The 17,605-nt window shown below is 43.3% G+C and overlaps 1 protein-coding gene across 1 annotated transcript; it reads left to right on the top strand.

Annotated features, from left to right (window-relative positions):
• Positions 1 to 4: 4 nt before the first annotated feature.
• LOC119376019 (transmembrane protein 209) lies at positions 5 to 16,599 on the top strand (the record flags this gene model as incomplete). The annotated part of the gene is made up of 9 exons (XM_037646014.2): positions 5 to 37; positions 789 to 851; positions 1,333 to 1,429; positions 4,054 to 4,179; positions 10,781 to 10,881; positions 13,024 to 13,138; positions 14,275 to 14,369; positions 14,878 to 14,951; positions 16,449 to 16,599. Coding segments are annotated over 9 exons (759 nt in total), but the record flags the coding sequence as incomplete, so codon positions are not given.
• Between the last annotated feature and the right edge of the window lie 1,006 nt (positions 16,600 to 17,605).

Genomic DNA, 17,605 nt, shown 5'->3' with positions numbered 1-17,605 from the left:
TGACCTCAACTCGTCGGCCACCTTCAGCGGAGACAGTGTCAGTGGTGCCTTATTTTTCTCATATAAAAGTGTGCTGAACAGCAATGACTGATTTCCATCAGTGTAATTCAAAGGGAAGTTTTTCACAACCCTGAAGACCATCAGTGCAACTTGTGTGTCATCAGATTCTTTAGAATGGTAGCAGTGTGTGTGGTTGGACAGAGTTATCTGTGCCTTAGCAAGCAGAGTGTGACATTGGGCGAGTTGGTGCATAGCTTAATAAAATATTTGTGGCGCAACTGAGACAAGCAAGGAAAAAAAGGTCTTCTGTCTTCTCTTTTTTTTCTTTCTTGTCTCAGTTGCGCCACAAATATTTTATTAAGTTATCTGTGCCTGTCTTTCGTATTTATAAATGCAGATGTATTTATAAACCCTACATAATGTGTACATAAATAACACATTATCATTGGTTTATTTATAATATATATAAATTATGCATTACCACTGAGGCTGATACTTGATGTATTGCAACTCATAGTGATATGTTATGTGGGGTTTTGAAGACATAAGAAAACACAAACAAGGCATTTAAAAAGGAACACTGGGATTGCTGAAACTTGTGTAATTTTTTGTGTTCTGATAACAGTGCAGTTTGTTGTCCTCTACAAAGAATGGTGTGTTTATTGCATTCTTTCATCATGAAACAATCTGCTATACTCCCTATCATTAAGTGTAATGACCTATTTTTCTTATCTTATTAGTTGAGTGTTTATGTTTGACATTTTATGATGATCTAATCACAATTGTAGGTTTGGAAGAAGTGGTCTATTGATAAAGACAAGCTGGACATTTGGGTCGAGAATCTTCGAAAGGTTTGTGCACTTTTTGTGTCCACTTATGGCCACACTGTGCCAGAAATGGCGATTACCAAATAATTTCAAAGCTAACTGCAAAAAGAGTGCTGCTTATCATGTACTGATCTTAAATAAATTAAAGTCTGAAAGCTTCTAAGAAGTTGCCTGTTGTCAGGGGTATCTGGTTTCTTGATGGAACGATTGAGTTAGGTATTACATCCTAGTGTTGATGATTTATATATATCCGGCTGCCTGTAGTAGTAGTTAGGTGTCATTGTTATTTATGTATGAAACTTGGAAGCATTTCCCACTCAGTGTGAGGCATCACAAGTAGAAGCACACTAATCATAAATACTGGTGTAGCGGCATAGTGGGTTAGACGATGGTGTTAATTGTAGAGTCAGTTGCTCTGTATATTGTCAAAAAACTTGTCGCTTGCCTCTGAGGCAGTATCCCACTTGGTAAAGACGAGCAGCAGCATTTTTGGTTTATTTCACAGTGGATCAGCCAGACCATTGTGAAACGAGTGGACTCTGAGATAGACTCCATCAACACCACGCTCCAGAGGCTGGGATCTTCAGATTTGCGTATTGGTGGTAAGTGCAGCCTCCACAAGCAGTCACCTGCTATACCGTTTTCAAGTACACTAACATTAATAACTCATACCACGATTAACATATTTGTGTTGATAAGTAGTTCTACTCTTCCTTTTTTTTCACCTTGAACCCTTTGCGGTCCAAAACCTTTACCCACTTTCCGGCTCTAGCGGTCCGAAACTATTTCGCCAGTTTCTGGCGCCGCGAATAAAAAACACAAGCTGTGGAAGAGAAACGCACAGGATATTTATTTTTGCTCCTGCATTCTGCAGGCAACTCTTTTAGTGATATTTGGGCAACGTATGATACCGCTCAAAGCATTCCCCTGTGTGCAGGCCAGGGTTATTACTGCAGGTTTCCACCGCCGCCGTCGTCGTCTTCGTCACTCACTTCTGTCGAATCACTGTCATCACTGTCTGATGGAGGCACGTAATTCTCTTCCTCACTAAAGTCATCCTCGCTTTCGCTAAAAGCACCGCCGTAAAACGCACGCGGTGAAAACGTGGCCATGCTTCTCAGCGAACCGCGCGCGCGAGTGGGTACGCTCTAGGCCCCGTGCTGATCATAGTGCTGCACCCTAGTGTCAAAAAAGTAAAACCTCAACAAACAAAGCTCACTTATTCCTCAAGAGATGGCCCTTCATGTATACAAAAAATGCGCGCGACTCGCGGTGAGAAAACAGCAAAATTTAAACCACGAACACCCTTGTCGGGCGGGGCCCGACAGCGGACCGCTACGGCCGTGTTGCGTTGTCGGGCGCTGCCCGACAACGGACCGCAAAGGGTTAAGTATATTAGTGTACAAAGGGCCTGCCCTGAATTATGTTTCATGAAGCTCTGTTATGACGAATCATGCTAAGGCCATGCCACGGTCATTGGGATGAAGACACTGCTGACACAGGTTATCAACATTTTGATCACTTTGGAGATACTGTATCCCCCCAGGAGCACAATGGGCTGCAAAAGACACCTGCAATTTTAGCAGGTTTTTAATGTGAAGCCTTGTCAGTCATTATTCCACACAAAACACAGAAAACACATGGTTATACCTCGATATAATAAAGTTGATAAAATTGGCAGTTTACTTCATTGTATTGAAACTTCTTAAAATTGAAATTCCATATTTCATGCAAAGTATAATCACTGAAGCATTCATTTTTCTACGAAAAGTTCTGCAAGAATGTTCTAATACTATGGCAGAAGTTCAGGGGAAGATGGAAGCTTGAAGAGGTGAAAAAAAAATTCTCGTCGTTGGAGCCAATGTTTCAACAAGCAGTCTTGTCTTCTTCAAGGCAGCAACTGCCCGCTTGTCGAAACGGCTCCAGCGACACCCTGTGTTCAAGAATTTTTCGTGTAATACTATGGCAGTAACAAAGAAAAAAATTAATCTCAATTATGTAAAAAGGTCAATTTTGTTGAGCCTGAGAACTGGCAGCCACAACCCCATGCCACGCTGATAAAGTCCTCTTCACACTGTCTGATGAATTATAGCTGAGGCCTTTGTGATGGTTGGGCAGCTTTTTTAAACCAACCGTTCATTGTGTGATTCACATGGCGTGAAGCCTGGTGCGATTCTGTGCTTCTGCGACACAATACTTGCATAGCTGCTAATGTGACTCCTTGCCTAACATGACCCCTCCATAAGGTCTTTTTCTGAGTTAGGTAGTTTTAAGTATTGGTGTGGCTCTGTGGCAGAATACTACCATGGAGAATGCCTGGGTTCGATTTTGGCTTGAACCCTGGGTACTGACGCACGGCACCTTGACAGAGTACGTGCAGCGTAGAACACTAAACTATGCTGGCTATTGTGCGATACTATGTGCCAGGATTCCTGCATCTCATGCATCAGCTGCATGCGGTCGCTTTCAGCCGCTCGTAGGTGAGGAGTGCATTCAGGTGCACCTTTTCCCCTGCAGCCACTGTTGGAAAACATGCCGCTCCGTTTTGGCAGCCTCTTTCGGTTGTGCGGCACGCGACCTGAAAAATGTATGCAGCTAGATGGTACGACCACTGGAACCAGCAGAATTTCACCTTATTGCCACAGTCTTCCTCAGCAACAGCAGTGAAACTTTTTTATATATATTTAAATTGCAGAAAGATATGCTTCGTCGTATTGAGGGAAAAAAATACATTGTGTTCTGTGGACATGAAGTCATAGAAAATTAAATTTCTTATATTGAGAATTTCGTTATATTGAAGTACCATTATATATAGGTTTAACTTTGCTATTGTACATGTAATCTGGTTTCAGATGTTATCTGTTGTACTGACTATGTTCAAGGTTAATATCAGGTTTTATTATAAGTACTAAACACGGGGACACAGTTAGAAAGATGAACACAGCATCTGTGTGTCTTTCTAACCGGTGTCTCCATCTCTTGTCCAGTGCTCGTTTTGCCATGCATTACCAATCTGCTTAAGCCGCTAAACTGGTCAGGTTCCGTTACATTCCAATGTTTGGAGAAATTGTCACTGAAATATATTACAATGTCATAGCATGTAGTATCTTCTTTTTTATGGGACCATCGTGTGTTGGAGATTTCTAACAAGAAATGTCATAGAGATTAGTTAACCACTGTTCGCATTCTTTCTATTCTTACCTGCAAATTGTGCCTGCTTTCGCAGAGGCCAACCCATCGACATTGCAGCAGGTGGCTCTCAGCAAAGGGCAGCACGTGCCCACACTGGCCTCTTTGCTGCCATATTTGGACCTGAACAGCAACCATGAATACCTGGTGCAGCGTATCAAAGGTGGGTGGGTCTTCACTCTCCAGCTGTGTTCCTGTTGTTGAAAATGCCATACAGTCGATGTGGGATATAGTAGGTATCCAACCCAGATGTAGCAAGTTATTGTCTGTATCGAACAGTCATAGCACCCCTTTGGAAATTTCATCCAGTAGTGCAGTTTGTACTACCCATATTTTCTCACGTGTAACCCACACAAGATATTAGGAGAATTCTGAGCTAAAATTGGGGTGCTGGTTATACATGAATTTTGGTGCGTAAGTTGGCTTCATGGCGTCGCTTCGTGGTAAAGCAAGGAAGGCAGCTTCATGGCAATACGCTGGGATCTTTTTTTAAATTTTTAGTGGTGGTATGTAGTTGAGGAATGGGCCATATGCAGGGGCGCGTTATATGTGAGAAAATGCAGTATGTGTGTTTAACTCCTGTTCGCCACCACATACTGTATGTACAGGGGTTTTTTTTTAGACAATACAGATTTTTTATAAAAACTGTGACTGTTGCGCTCTAGTCGTTTTTACACACGTACTCTTTGTCGAGGCGAAAATACTTTGCAAAAGCTAAAATGACATTGACAAGACTAATTAACAAAAAACGATTAATCATCTTTTTAATTATTGACTTGAGGGCACTTATTTATACTTGAAAGTTGTAGTGCGTGGCAATTTATGGCATACCCATTTTTTAGAAATCACGAAAGTTGCACGAAATTCGAGATATTCATCATTGAATTTTAAGGGCGAAATTGAAACTGATCGTACCCGGTGGGCAGAAAACGCAACCTCTCTGTTATGTAAGACTAGAACTACACGTCACAAGGAAGTGACGAAATTTGAATGAAGGCGCATCATGGCCGTATCATTTCATGAAAAGTGGCGAGTCATCTCACTTGCATCAGCGGATTGCTTTACCTTTGCATGTGGTGTTTGATGCTTATCTGTTTCTTTTAAGCTGTGTGCAAGAAAACTGCAACACACTCAAACCTCGATATAATGAATTACCGGTTATAACGAAGGAAATGAAGAATAGCCTTGGTAATATATACAGTGGTTCGAATATGCGCTTATAACGAATTTTCAGATATAGCGAAGTTATTTTCGTGTCAAATGCAACTTTGTTATGATGAGGTTCAAGTGTATCAACTTTTTCTTTCTCTGTGAAGCATAAAACAAAGGGGCAGCCACTGCGACGCTTCTTCTTGCAGACAGGTGAAATAGTTTTTCGTTCCTGTTTATACATTAAGAAAGAAATGGATAAGCACCACCATAGGTCGGCAAAAAAGGTGGAGCTCACTCAGACTCGCTCACGAAATATATTTTGCCCTTAGGGCTCACTCGGACTCAATCTCACCAAACTTTTCCTCATCCGGACTCACTCGGACTCAAACTCATCCAAATATTACTCCCCCGGACTCACTCAGACTCCTAGTCACGGCTCGAACTGAGTCTGAGGAAGTCGGCTCATGAGTCCATTAGCGTATAATCGTCTTTTTTTCTACCATGGTGCATAATCGGTGCTGTACTTCCAAAAGGACATCTTTTGGGGCAAGTTGGTGCTTGCATTGCTTAGGTACACTAGACTGTGGCGCAAAATGTATTTCGTGAAAAAAGGGGGGAAGAAAATAGAAGAAAAGTAAGTGAAGTTGGTGCTTCACTTTCTTTTCTTCTCTTCCCCCCTTTTTTCACAAAATGTATTTTGCGCCACAGTCTAGTGTACCTAAGCAACGGTGCTCTACTTGGTGCCTTTTGATCTCGTACCTTCAAATACGAGTTGTTAGACGTTGTAATTCAGTAAGGACATTTTTTCATTCGAAGAGATGACTCACACGAGATATTTGTATCACGAACTACCCATGTAAGAGTTTGCAGGGGAGGTCAAGACCCCCTCTCCCTGCATGCAACTCGCGCCTCTGATCAATAAATATTCAGCTGATGTATGAACGGTAGTACGTTGAAGTATGTGTGAGCATACGTGAGTATAAACGTGAGCCGACATAAAGCTGATAGTAATGCTGAAGTTGAGTAGATAGGAGTCGATAGCTCGGCAAAGAATGTGGAGCTCGCGCAGACTCACTCACGAAATATATTTTGCCCTTAGGGCTCACTCAGACTCTCCAAACTTTTCCTGAACCAGACTCACATGGACTCAGGCTCATTAAAAATTTTCTCAAGCGAACTCATTCGCACTCAAACTCGCCCAAATATTACTCACCTGTACTCACCCAGACTCAGACTCATGGCTCGACAGTGGCGTAGCCAGGGGAGGACACACCGGGCCCGTGCCCCCCCCCCCCCCCCTCCAAAAAAACTTTCTGAAGACCTATGAGCACCACACATTGCTCCCAAAGAAAAATTTACACATCATCTCCCCCTACGGGCAACCATGGTGGGATGCGAAAGCATCGCAGGGGGTACGCATCGAGTTTCCTTTTCTCTTATGTGACTTATGAGACGGTGGTTGTCGAGGCATTTGAATTACCGCTTGCCGACGCTGACATTTACGTTCGGCTTCCCGAGCCTTCCTCTGCGCCGCGGCGGTGGCGCTGCCGCTGCAACTAGTGCCGACGTTGACGTTGCTCGTGGCGTTTCGCACACCGTTGCACAGAGAGAATGATGGAAGCACAGCGAACACGCGCTTTCGCAGCCTCGCAGCTTCGAGATTCGCATACCTGCCAAGTCTCCCGGATTACCCGGGACACTCCCGGATTTTGAACGTTTCTCCCGGTTGTACGGGTCATAGAAAAATCTCCCGGAAATCCAGTTTTGCCCCGCGCGTCCAGTGCATTGCGCGCCCCGTGCGTAACGGTGACGCGAGGTGGGACGTTTCGCGCACAGATGCGCTACACGCAATTTAAAAATTGATCCTAAACGTGTTATAGGTTATATCAGCCGTTAATATTTCGTAGATGATGCGTTTGTTTTCACACAAATCTATCCCACAAGTTATCCCGCCTTCAAAATTTTGTGTCACTACTGCTTTAAGTGGAGAGCCCAGCACTTAAAAGGGTAGCCGTTACTGATGTCTGTCGAGATAGCGTGTTCGCCAGCGCTTGCGACCGTCCCCGTCTCAACGGCGCTCATTATGGTCCCTTGCCCGACGAAATAACTGGTAAGCAAGCGATGACAGGCCTCGCACGCGGAGCAATGTTATCGCATGTGCCCTTCGCGCGACGGTGACGGCCGGGTCGTTTCATCTCTGCTTCAACCGCGTTCGTCCCTAGCGCTAGCGCGCATTTACTCGCATGTGAAACAGACGATGCGTAAGCGATGTTATCAGTTTGGACTCTGTACAGATCAGCGGCGACCGTAAAATCCCGCTGACAGTGTCCATTAAATTGCTATCGCAATAACCCCCCCCCCCCCCCCCCCCCCCCCGCTCGTTGAGTAGATCTCCCGGATTCCGTTTCTCCAAACTTGGCAGGTATGGATTCGCTTGCCGGTGTTGCCGTTTACGTTCAGCTTTGCGAGCATCCATAGCGCCGTTGCGAAGGAGAGTGCAACGGGAGCGCGTGCGCGCTGCATTATATACGAGCGCACAGCTGTGGTGGAGAGAGAGAAACGGGAGAGGAGAAACGAAGCGGAGGCAGCGCTCACGCCACCTCCTCCGACCTCCTCGCGCTCACATGAGGAGAGGGGGGAGAGTTGGTGCGTACGCAGTATGGGTGCGGACGCCATAGAATGGACACTGCCCCGAACATAAGATGCTTTCGCATCTAATAAGCTGTCTACTTGTGTATTTCAGAATGCTTGCTGATTTTCCTGACCATATTCTGCTTCGGTGCGCCCGGATTCAAATTTCATCACTTCCTTCTCACGTGTAGTTCCGGTCTTATGTAACAGAGAGGCCGCGTTTTTCCACTCCAGGCGCAATCAGCTTAGATTTCGCCCTTAAAATTTGATCATGAATATCTCGAATTTCATGCAACTTTCACGATTTCTAAAAAATGGGTATGCCATAAATTGGCACGCACCAAGACTTTCAAATATAAATAAGTGCTAATTAACAAGCTTTTGTTAATTAGTGTCATCAATGTAATTTTAGTTGTGGCAAAGCATTTCCTCAACGTAGAGTAGGTGTACGAAAACGACTGGAGCGTGACTGTCATGGAATTTTTATGGAAAATCTGTATTGTCTAAAAAAAATATCGTGTAGAACGCCGCACAGTGCAATTGTGCTTCTTCTAAGGGCACTGTGATTACTTCCTGCACCATTGAAAATATCTAGTGCCAATAAAACAGCACCGTTTTGGCAAATGCTGCTTAGCAAAACAGTTGCAATACACGCCCGAAGAAAAAATTCCGCTCTGCAAATACGAATGGCTTGTGCAAACTGTCGCCATTTGTTTGTTATCTGCTAGAGCACATCACCGTGCTACTTTAAACAATTCGGCTCTGCAAATATGAATGGCTTGTGCAAACTGTCGCCATTTGTTTGTTATCTGCTAGAGCACATCACCGTGCTACTTTAAACAATGTCGAAAGCTTTCATAATAGGAGAAAGCGGGGAGGATATTTGATTTGCTCATGAGTGGCTGACATGAGATGTTGACCTGTAGATGTCTGCACTGTGAATTTTTTCTTGTAAACTAGGAGATTTTATGGAATCCAGGAGTTCACAATCGTGTTTTGGCATTCTGCAAGCAGCCAAAACAAATCGATTCTAACTGCTACTTCTGACAGATTTATTTTATCATTTATCATTTATTTACCCTTAAAGGCCCTTTTCAGGGTATTACATAAGGGGGGGGGAGGGAGGGGGGGACAAAAGCATCAATAACAGCATGGTCATTATTACACAAGGGGGGACAAAAGCATCAATAACAGCATGGTCATTATTATGCAACGCTATAAAAGAAAAAAAAATGTTTGCAAAATACAGAATACATGATTTCAATTTCAAAAGCGAAGCAAAGACAGTGCAATAGGCACTGCAGTTTGGATGTAACAAAACCACTGCATGCCAGATCTGTGCTTTGTTAGTCTTTGCAAAAAGCCCATTGCAGCACCTGTGTTCGAGACTAACTGCTGCGAGATTCGCAAGTCGAGAGTCTTTGCCAAACACATTTCATTTGCACTTACTGTAGTGGTAATGGAATGGATTTTCTGTATCTTTAAGGTTGGCAACGTTGATCGAAGGTTCATTTTAATGGCACATTTAACAAACACACAGAGGACATTTACACGCGACTTGACGTGGAGACATGCGTCCATACAGGCTAGTCTGCTTCTAGTATATATGGATTATAAGTGAATTGAAATGCAATAAACAACAAATGACTGTGCAAAAAAGTGCGCAAAGGAAAGCTTATCTGCAATTAAAATGTGCAGCAAGCAATTTGATATGGGTAGGCTCAAATAGTTTCAAACGATACAGTCTTTTACGGTTGAGATCGCACCAGTGATATATTCAGGCACACATTCGATGCAATGGTTACTTTTCCATTCTTGTCAGTTTCAAAAGTTGGATTTTCTGCGAGGCTTAATTGTATGGTGGCTTAGCTCACCATATGTGGAAGTGCTAAATAAGGGAGGTGGTGGAAGGAATTCAATATTTTTCTGAGTACAATTCTGAAGCTGATGTAACAGCATGCTTTCTCACTCTGACAAAGTTGAAAAACAAATCTCTGTCTCTGTTCTGCACAAAAGATACACGCAAATTTTTTTGTGTTCACGAATGAATAGCAGTGTGGCGACACACTGCGCACAAACCGGCGCAACCTCCGCCTCGTCACTAGATAGCCCGGCGTGACACGGCTGCATGCTGCACCACGCCTCCGATAAGGGACAGCGCCACCGCAGCGTCACCGGAGGCTTACGTCACCGACGGTGGCTATAAACCCAAGCTACCAAGCTCGGATGAGATCATTCCTTCGCTACCCGACCGAGCGCAGCGTCGGTATGCTCGCCCCGCTGCTGCTACTTCGTTAATAAACAGTTTTACGTTTTATGTTGGGATGCGTCCTTCCATCGACACGGCATCCCACAGCAGTATCAGTGACTGGGGGTGTCTATCTTCGACTAGCTGCTTGCTTAGACGCTTTTTTTAGTGGCTGGCATAACATTTTAATGTGATTGCATCAAAAGAAGCTCGTGTTGCAGAAAATCCAGTGTCAGCGGCGGCAGCGTTGGCCATAAGTGTGAAATCCCAATGGATGCAAAGAATACTAACATGTCAAGGCACGCTCAGATTGTCGCCAAGTTTCTCGGGAGAGCTCTTGCAAACAAAGTAAAGTAATTGAGCTGAAAATGAAATTGGATTTTTCGTATCAAGGTGGGAATCAAACCCAGGCTCTCGGGCTGTGAGACACACATGCTACTCCAACATTGACGGCTCAGCGATTCAAGCTGAATGAAGAGGGACCTAGTGAACGAATGTGCAGTCCAGTCATTTCTGACCTTGAGGCTTGGGTTGATATCTTGCGGCTCCTAGCAGCCTATGCAAGCAGTAGAATCTGCATTTTCACATATTTCAGAGAGATGGGGCCGCCCTCCCATGATTTTGTGTTAAAGAGCCCGTGTTGCAGAAAATTCAGTATAGTCATTGGTGATAGTGCTATTACGTTCCACTCGTAAACGCAAAGCTTAAGTGTCCTCTAATTTTTTTCTTTCAGAGCTGGCTCGGGGTGGCTGCATGAGTGACTTCCGGTGGAACAGTGGCAGCCAGAACTACAGGGGCAAGCCATGGAGTGACTCATTGCCCACCGACTCAGCTGTAAGTAATCTGAAGAAAGATTGAATTTCCTGAGGTAGTAGTTCAACTAGCTGTTATTCCACATGCAAAGTGAGCAGCATAGAATTTATAGATACACCCTGGTTATGCAAGCTCCGCACTTTTTACAGGGACAACTGTTATGTTTTTTTCCGTGGCATGAAATGTCGTGCAGTTTGACGCTTGTACTACAAATGCCTCTACAACAAAGCGGCCTTTATAATGAAGGGATTCTCTATGTTTCGGCTGTATTACGAGCATTATGGTGCACAAACTTTGCAATGAAGTTAACAAAGTACTATTTTGAAAGTTTTAAGCAGTACTTTACAAAGGTGTTTTGCTTTAGTAGCAGTGGTGCTAATGAAAAATATTATCTGCGGATTTGTTTTGCCAGATTTGTAATGGGATTCTAGTAGAACTCATTGTTGGGCTGGTTGGTGCAAAGCATTTTGTGCTGCTTTAATAAGTTAGGAAAAAGCCTTAATTTTACTCATGAGCTGCCAGCGAACCATTGTCTGCTATTTTTAGACACAAATATCAAGTGCCTCGAAAGACAGGTGTGTTGGATGTATTTACTCAGAGCCAGGAAAGAGTTGTTGCCGTTCGTACACATTAAAAACTATCAAGAGGGCTATCGGTTCTCTTTGCCTTGAATTCACCCTAAGTCCTGTGAACACATGGTTGAGACCAACTGTAGGGTCCAGATTCACAGACTGCAAAACGCGGGTTTTCCCAGCTCTGTTGTGTCTGCTGTAGCAGAAACATTGCTACAAAAAATAAAAGGAAAAAGAAAAACACAAAGGCTTGGCCTGAGCACAGGAGACCGCAAGTGATTCCCTATACGCACCGAGTTGCTAATGGCCTGATAAAGGTTGCCGTCAGGTATGGCGGGCCTGTAGTGTTCTCGGCGCCAAGGAAGCTGAGTGGTTTATGTGCACGCATTGGGCGAAAGAAGCCACAGTGTGATATGAAGCGTGGCCAGACTTTTGTGGATTGTGTTGTTGGCGTTGTATACGAAACACCACTGACATGTGGGGTGGTTTGTTTATTTTTTTATTTATTTACAATACCTCAAAGGCCCCAGTGAAGGGGTTTTACTTGAGGGGTGGGCTTTTACAATGGATTAAGTGAGTAGAGGCTCAATCGCTGCTTTGAAGGTGATGATACTGGACTGTAGCATTCTGTGCTCTACATAGATCAGATGGGTCGTTGTGTAAATATTAGAGCTTGGGAACATTTCAAATCGTTAGAAAGGGGAACAAGATTGAATGTGGCCTTTCATTGTAAACAGTGCAAATGTAAGCCAGTGCTGAACGAAATCAGGATTTTGGGCAGAAGTCATGACAAAATGGCACGTGAAATACTTGAGGCCTTTCACATTGCAAAGAAGGGCGAAGCGTGTTGCAGTGATAGCTCTGTGGCATTGCGCAGAATGGAACAAGATTTCCTGCAACCTTTTTTATAATCTCGAGAAGCAAATAAGAATGCGAAGATGACGCATAGTATTGCATGCCAGTTTTGTGTTATGCCTTTTTGGGTTAGTTCGGTTGATATGAAGGTGATTGTGATATGACCATGTGACTGCGTGAGTGTATATATTTGAGCCTCGCTTTGGTGATTAAAGAGTTGGTAGTGTCCTTCACCATTTCCTGTGTTCGATTTTGGATGGATATATTTCCTTGTTGTAAAGGGAACCTACATTCAGGGGCCCAGATAAGTGATTTTCTCCTAACAATTGGCTGATTTGAGCTCTTCTTTAAATGCTATGAATCTAATCAAAATTGGTTTAGTGGATGTCAACTTGAGATGAGACCAAGATCGCGGCACTCGGTTGCGCCGTTGCGGAGTTATCGTGGCTTGAAAATGCTTTTTCTTTTTTTGCAGTTTCTGTAAAATTTGTCGCTGCCTTAACTGATAGAAAAATTTGCTTGGCACTTCTATATGGTGCTCATAGAATATATTTTGGAATTATATAACTGAAGGGTTATGAAAACCGAATAATAATATTTTTGAGATACTGATATGATTCAATTTTTTGGCCATTTTTTGCTACTCAAAAGCCATGTCCTCCCTTGCTGATTGATTTCTTTCCTGCCACGTATTAGTGGGTGTTTGTTGAAGCTTCCTCTGAATTGCTCCTTACAGATAGTTCTGCATCTGCTGTGCACGTACCTGAACTCCAGGCTGCCTCCCGATCCACGCTTTCCAGATGGGAAAACTTTCACCTCGCAGTTCTTCCACAAGGCACCAAACAAGCCTTGTGAGTGAAACAGTTTTCTACTTATTATATTGCCACGCGCGCTGTATTATCACAACCGTGTGACAGTATGCTTGCGTGAGGAAGGAATCAACACTTTACAGTACTGGCCATACGCTAGACTGAACACTCAAGTGCTAATTGGCAGTTGTAATGCTTGTTCATGTGCATTATTTTGTAGCATTCTGTGCTCTAAAGCACTTTCTTTTTTGTCACCTGAGTATAAACCAACCATTCCTTAATCAGCGCTCTGGTTATGCATATTTTGTGCTCATATCTGGCTGTTGCGTTTGCACTTGACACTATTGCACTTAACGGATTTTGTCTCTTAATACTACTGTAGTTTAACTTCACAAAGCCTTTTGTGGACCCTTCCATGCCTGTATAGGGTGATGCAAGCGGCTAGAACATTTTCAATTCAAACTAAAACAAAAATAAGTGCACAAATACCTAATACGAAAAAACAACTAAACGTTACAATGTTTACATCTTTACAAAGGAAATCCAGTACAGCTGTTCAAACAAATGAAAGCTTTATCAACAGGCTATCAACACGGTGGTTTTGTTTAGCTCGGCTAAACCGTGATGACAAGGCACAGGGACCAGCGCACGCGTGAAATTGCTGAAGCATTTGAAATTATAAAAGCAAGAGACAGATGCGTGAGCCAGCCTTCCATCGCTCTCACAGAAGCTGAGATTACCTATCTACAGCATACATGAGTACATGCCTGGTGGGGGATAAGATTTTTTGTTTGGTTTTTGTGGTTTTTGTTTTGTTTTGGATTTTTGTTGTTTTTTTTGTGTGCTTATATATGACACGTTTCTTCCATTAAAATTTCAGTTGTTAGACAGCGCTTGTGTCGTGCACTTCCTTGTGTTTTCGTGTCCTTTTTTTTTGCGCTGAACATGGCGAGTACGTTCCAACTAGCCCAATTTGCCACCTTACATCAAATTTCTCAACAGCGATTGGCTCCCTTCTGCAGCTTGTGTTAAAGAGCCAATCACGACTAAGAAACTCGATCTGGATGAGGCCCAATCGTGATCAAAAGTGACCGTGTGACACCAGCATAATACAGTTGAACATGTTCATGGCACAAAGCAATATCTTGTCACAACCTGGCCCTTGTTATTTGATGCAGCTGCGGACAAGGATGCCTTATGCATATATCAGACCAGTGTGCTACCACCACACTACCGTGTCATCGTAGGTGAGGACACCTGCGACCTTCCAAAGGTACGGTCCATAATGGGTGGTTTTCTGCGATCAGCAATTATTTGTTTGTTCACGTGCAGATTTTAGTTGGTTAATCGGTTCAAATTATCTTTTTTTTATCACAAAGTATACTAACGAGCACAAAATGAATGGATCACAGAAACCACTGGAATTTAAGGGAAGCCCCTGCAGTAAACATGTATATCTCGCAGAAAACACGTAACAAAATGTCGTCTCCAAAATGACATGCTGGATCGAACACATTATGAACAAAAAGGCGGAGCATAGACACTAAATCTTTACTTTCATCTTAGTCCAAGCGAACCTCAATATACTGGAGCACTGTTGCACAGCTGACATTTTTAGCCATACTGTAGGCTCTGTTGATTGTATTAAACTGAAAACACACTCTTTTTGCACTATTTTAAGAACAAAATATGACGGTTATGTAATAGGCAATACTATAGGGTAGGTTTTTTTACAGGCTTAGTTTGGACTCCAGTTTATTTTCATTTCATTTCTACTGCAGGGTCGAAACAATCTCTTCTATGCCATCCTCCTGTTCCTGCACTGCATCAAGACTAAACATGGAGGCATGCTAGGGTAAGTGAATGTCAAGTGCATTCTTAGCTGTCTACCTCCCATAGAGGTCGACAGTTAAGAATGAACTGTGCCTGGTGCTTACACTCCAATTCTAAATATTACATGAGCAAAATAGTGAGAGCACCGAAAGCTCACCGCAAAATGCTACGCATGTTACTGGCACCCCATTGTCACGAGTGAACCACGGACGCTTGCAAAATAGAAACAAATGCACACTGTTTATTGTTTATATGTTATTGTTACATTTGGGTGTAACGCTAAACAAGTGGCATTTGTGGAAGCGAGGTGGCACTGATAGCTGCACTGTTGCGGCAGTAGCGGGCCCCGTTGCAACTCTCTGCGCTCCATGCAAAGCCACTGATCGGAGGCATTACCTCAGTCTTTCTTCTTTTCATGAAGACAAGTCTTGGTCGTGGCAAGATCCTCCTCTCGTGCGGAAATACTAAATGGACGGCATCACGGTTCAGTTGTGAAGACTTCATAGTCAGGCAAAGCGACTGCATTCGAGACGGGATTCGCACGTGGTCGCTGTCTCGGAAATTAATTCGGGCAGAGCACACTTGCCTTTGTAGGTTTGAAGATTTTGCTCTTGACAGCAGTGACCCACTTTGCAGCCATCTTCTGACCTTTAGGTAGTTCGTGAAATGCGACTTTATCGCGACTGTATGTGCAATTGCAGCCGGATGCTGTGCAGAACTCAGCATTGTGAGTGTGCTTCAATATGGCGCATAGACCGTAACAAAGGCTGTAGAAACACTACTGGTGAACTTTGTATTGCAAGTGCTATCTCGAAGTGAGCAAACAGGACAGTAAGCAATCCCTGCGACCCCACCACTGACGCTTCCTTTGGTAGCTGGTAAAGGTGCAAACCATTGCAGCTGTCTTGCACGTCCCTCTCAATGGCGTCACTTCTCTACATCTCTCTCTGCTGTCCTCCTCTCCTACATTCTGCATGTGCCAAGGGCGTTCCCATGGCCAAAGTTTGCCCGCTTATAGCACAGTTGTCTAATTAAATATTGCAAGAAAAATCTACATAGGCGTGTTAAAAGGTAGAGATTCCAAATTACGCATAATTTCGAAAATTGAAAGACGCTTCAGTGTCTATGTCACCGTGGGCTTTGAGATTATCAGCTTGCCGCAAGTGGTACCTTATCTTGGACACGTTGCCAAGGAGTTGTACTGTTTCACAAAATTCTCGGTTATGTTTCGTTTCCTGTAAGCAGCAGTGTGAATTATTACTATTTTTTTAGTTTCTGTAGCGAAAGGAGTTTCAGGCAGCAGTGACACTAAGGAAGAGGATGAAGCGAAGTCACAGGAAGGTAACAGGCTGTGCTGCGTTGAAGAACAGCAAATTTTTTTTTTGCATTTTTGCTTCACCCTTGTCCTTGGTGTGGTTAAAAACATACCAATTATAAACAACTAGCCGATGCTTTCACATTAGTGGAAACAAGCTATATATGCACATTAACAATGTGGACTCTGTTACCAACTGTGCAGGCGGATCAACCTCGGTCTTTCGGGAGTGAACGTCCTGTGTGTCTTGGATGGATAGCGTTGGTCGACTAGACGTTTCACAGTTACTTGGAGTCGAGTGGGCCTCACCTGAAGGAATCAGTCCAGTGGGACACTGCCAGGCATTGCCATCAAGTGTTGTTTGTGGACATTAGTGACTAATGCAGTGTACGGTCGAGAAGAGTCTTCCTGCAACCAACGGTGCCATTTTCTGTGCAAGCATATGGACTGCATTTCAACAGCGCTCTAGTTTAGTACTTGGTTCATTACTCTCCATCCCACCATCTTATTGCATCATACTCATTGTAATACCCATGTTTTGTCAGTACTCATATTGCATCAGCGCCCGAGACGAACTTTTCTTCGCAAATTATTGCGGTTCATTTAAATTACGATTGCTTGCTACATATTGAACATGTGCTATTTAAGGTCATTGAGTCAACACGTACATGTTTGGAGGAATAAACGTTCTTGCGCTATTATTTGTCTTTTTCTTCTATTTTTGCTTTTGGACATTGAAGGACATAGTTAAGAAGGTAAGCAGGAGTTAACAAAAATGCTATGCATAACTCACATGCATTACTCAAGAACTCTGATGACGTGCTCTGATCAGCTTCATAACAGGCCACTCTAACCTTTTGCTGTGAGGCAGAGTGGCTGCTATGCAATTTTAGCAAGTTGGCTGTCCTGCAAATCCCTGTTTCAAATGAAGGCCTTTTAAATACTTCAAAAGCTTGCAAACAAATCTTTGCATTGTAAGATTTTCACAAGCAAAATGCCGTTTTCCCAACAAAGTGGGGCCTCATTTTAGGTGTGCGAGTTCTCAATGGTGAATCCTTATTTGGAAGGTACGCAAATACACCTCTTTTTTTTCCCTGCATTGTTGATGTCAGGTGTGGAATGATAGTAGCTGTGATATCAGTTGATGTGCTTAGCACTTAGAAAGTGAAAATGCCAGAAATGCCATTAATATAGATTAAATACACAAGTAACGTAACTGTGCAGCACCAATTACTGCATTCGTGATTTTTCCACGTGTGCTGGGTGCCTTCATGTTGAAACAGAGTTTAGTATGTAATAATCTCTTTAATGTAGATATAAAGTAATGTTGGGCTCCAGAATTTCGCAGGGTATTCAAATCA

The sequence above is a fragment of the Rhipicephalus sanguineus genome, unplaced genomic scaffold (genome assembly GCF_013339695.2).
Source record: "Rhipicephalus sanguineus isolate Rsan-2018 unplaced genomic scaffold, BIME_Rsan_1.4 Seq10676, whole genome shotgun sequence".
Classification (NCBI taxonomy): Eukaryota; Metazoa; Arthropoda; class Arachnida; order Ixodida; family Ixodidae; genus Rhipicephalus; species Rhipicephalus sanguineus.
Note: the sequence above shows the minus strand (reverse complement) of the source record. Positions and strands in the feature narration are given on the sequence as shown.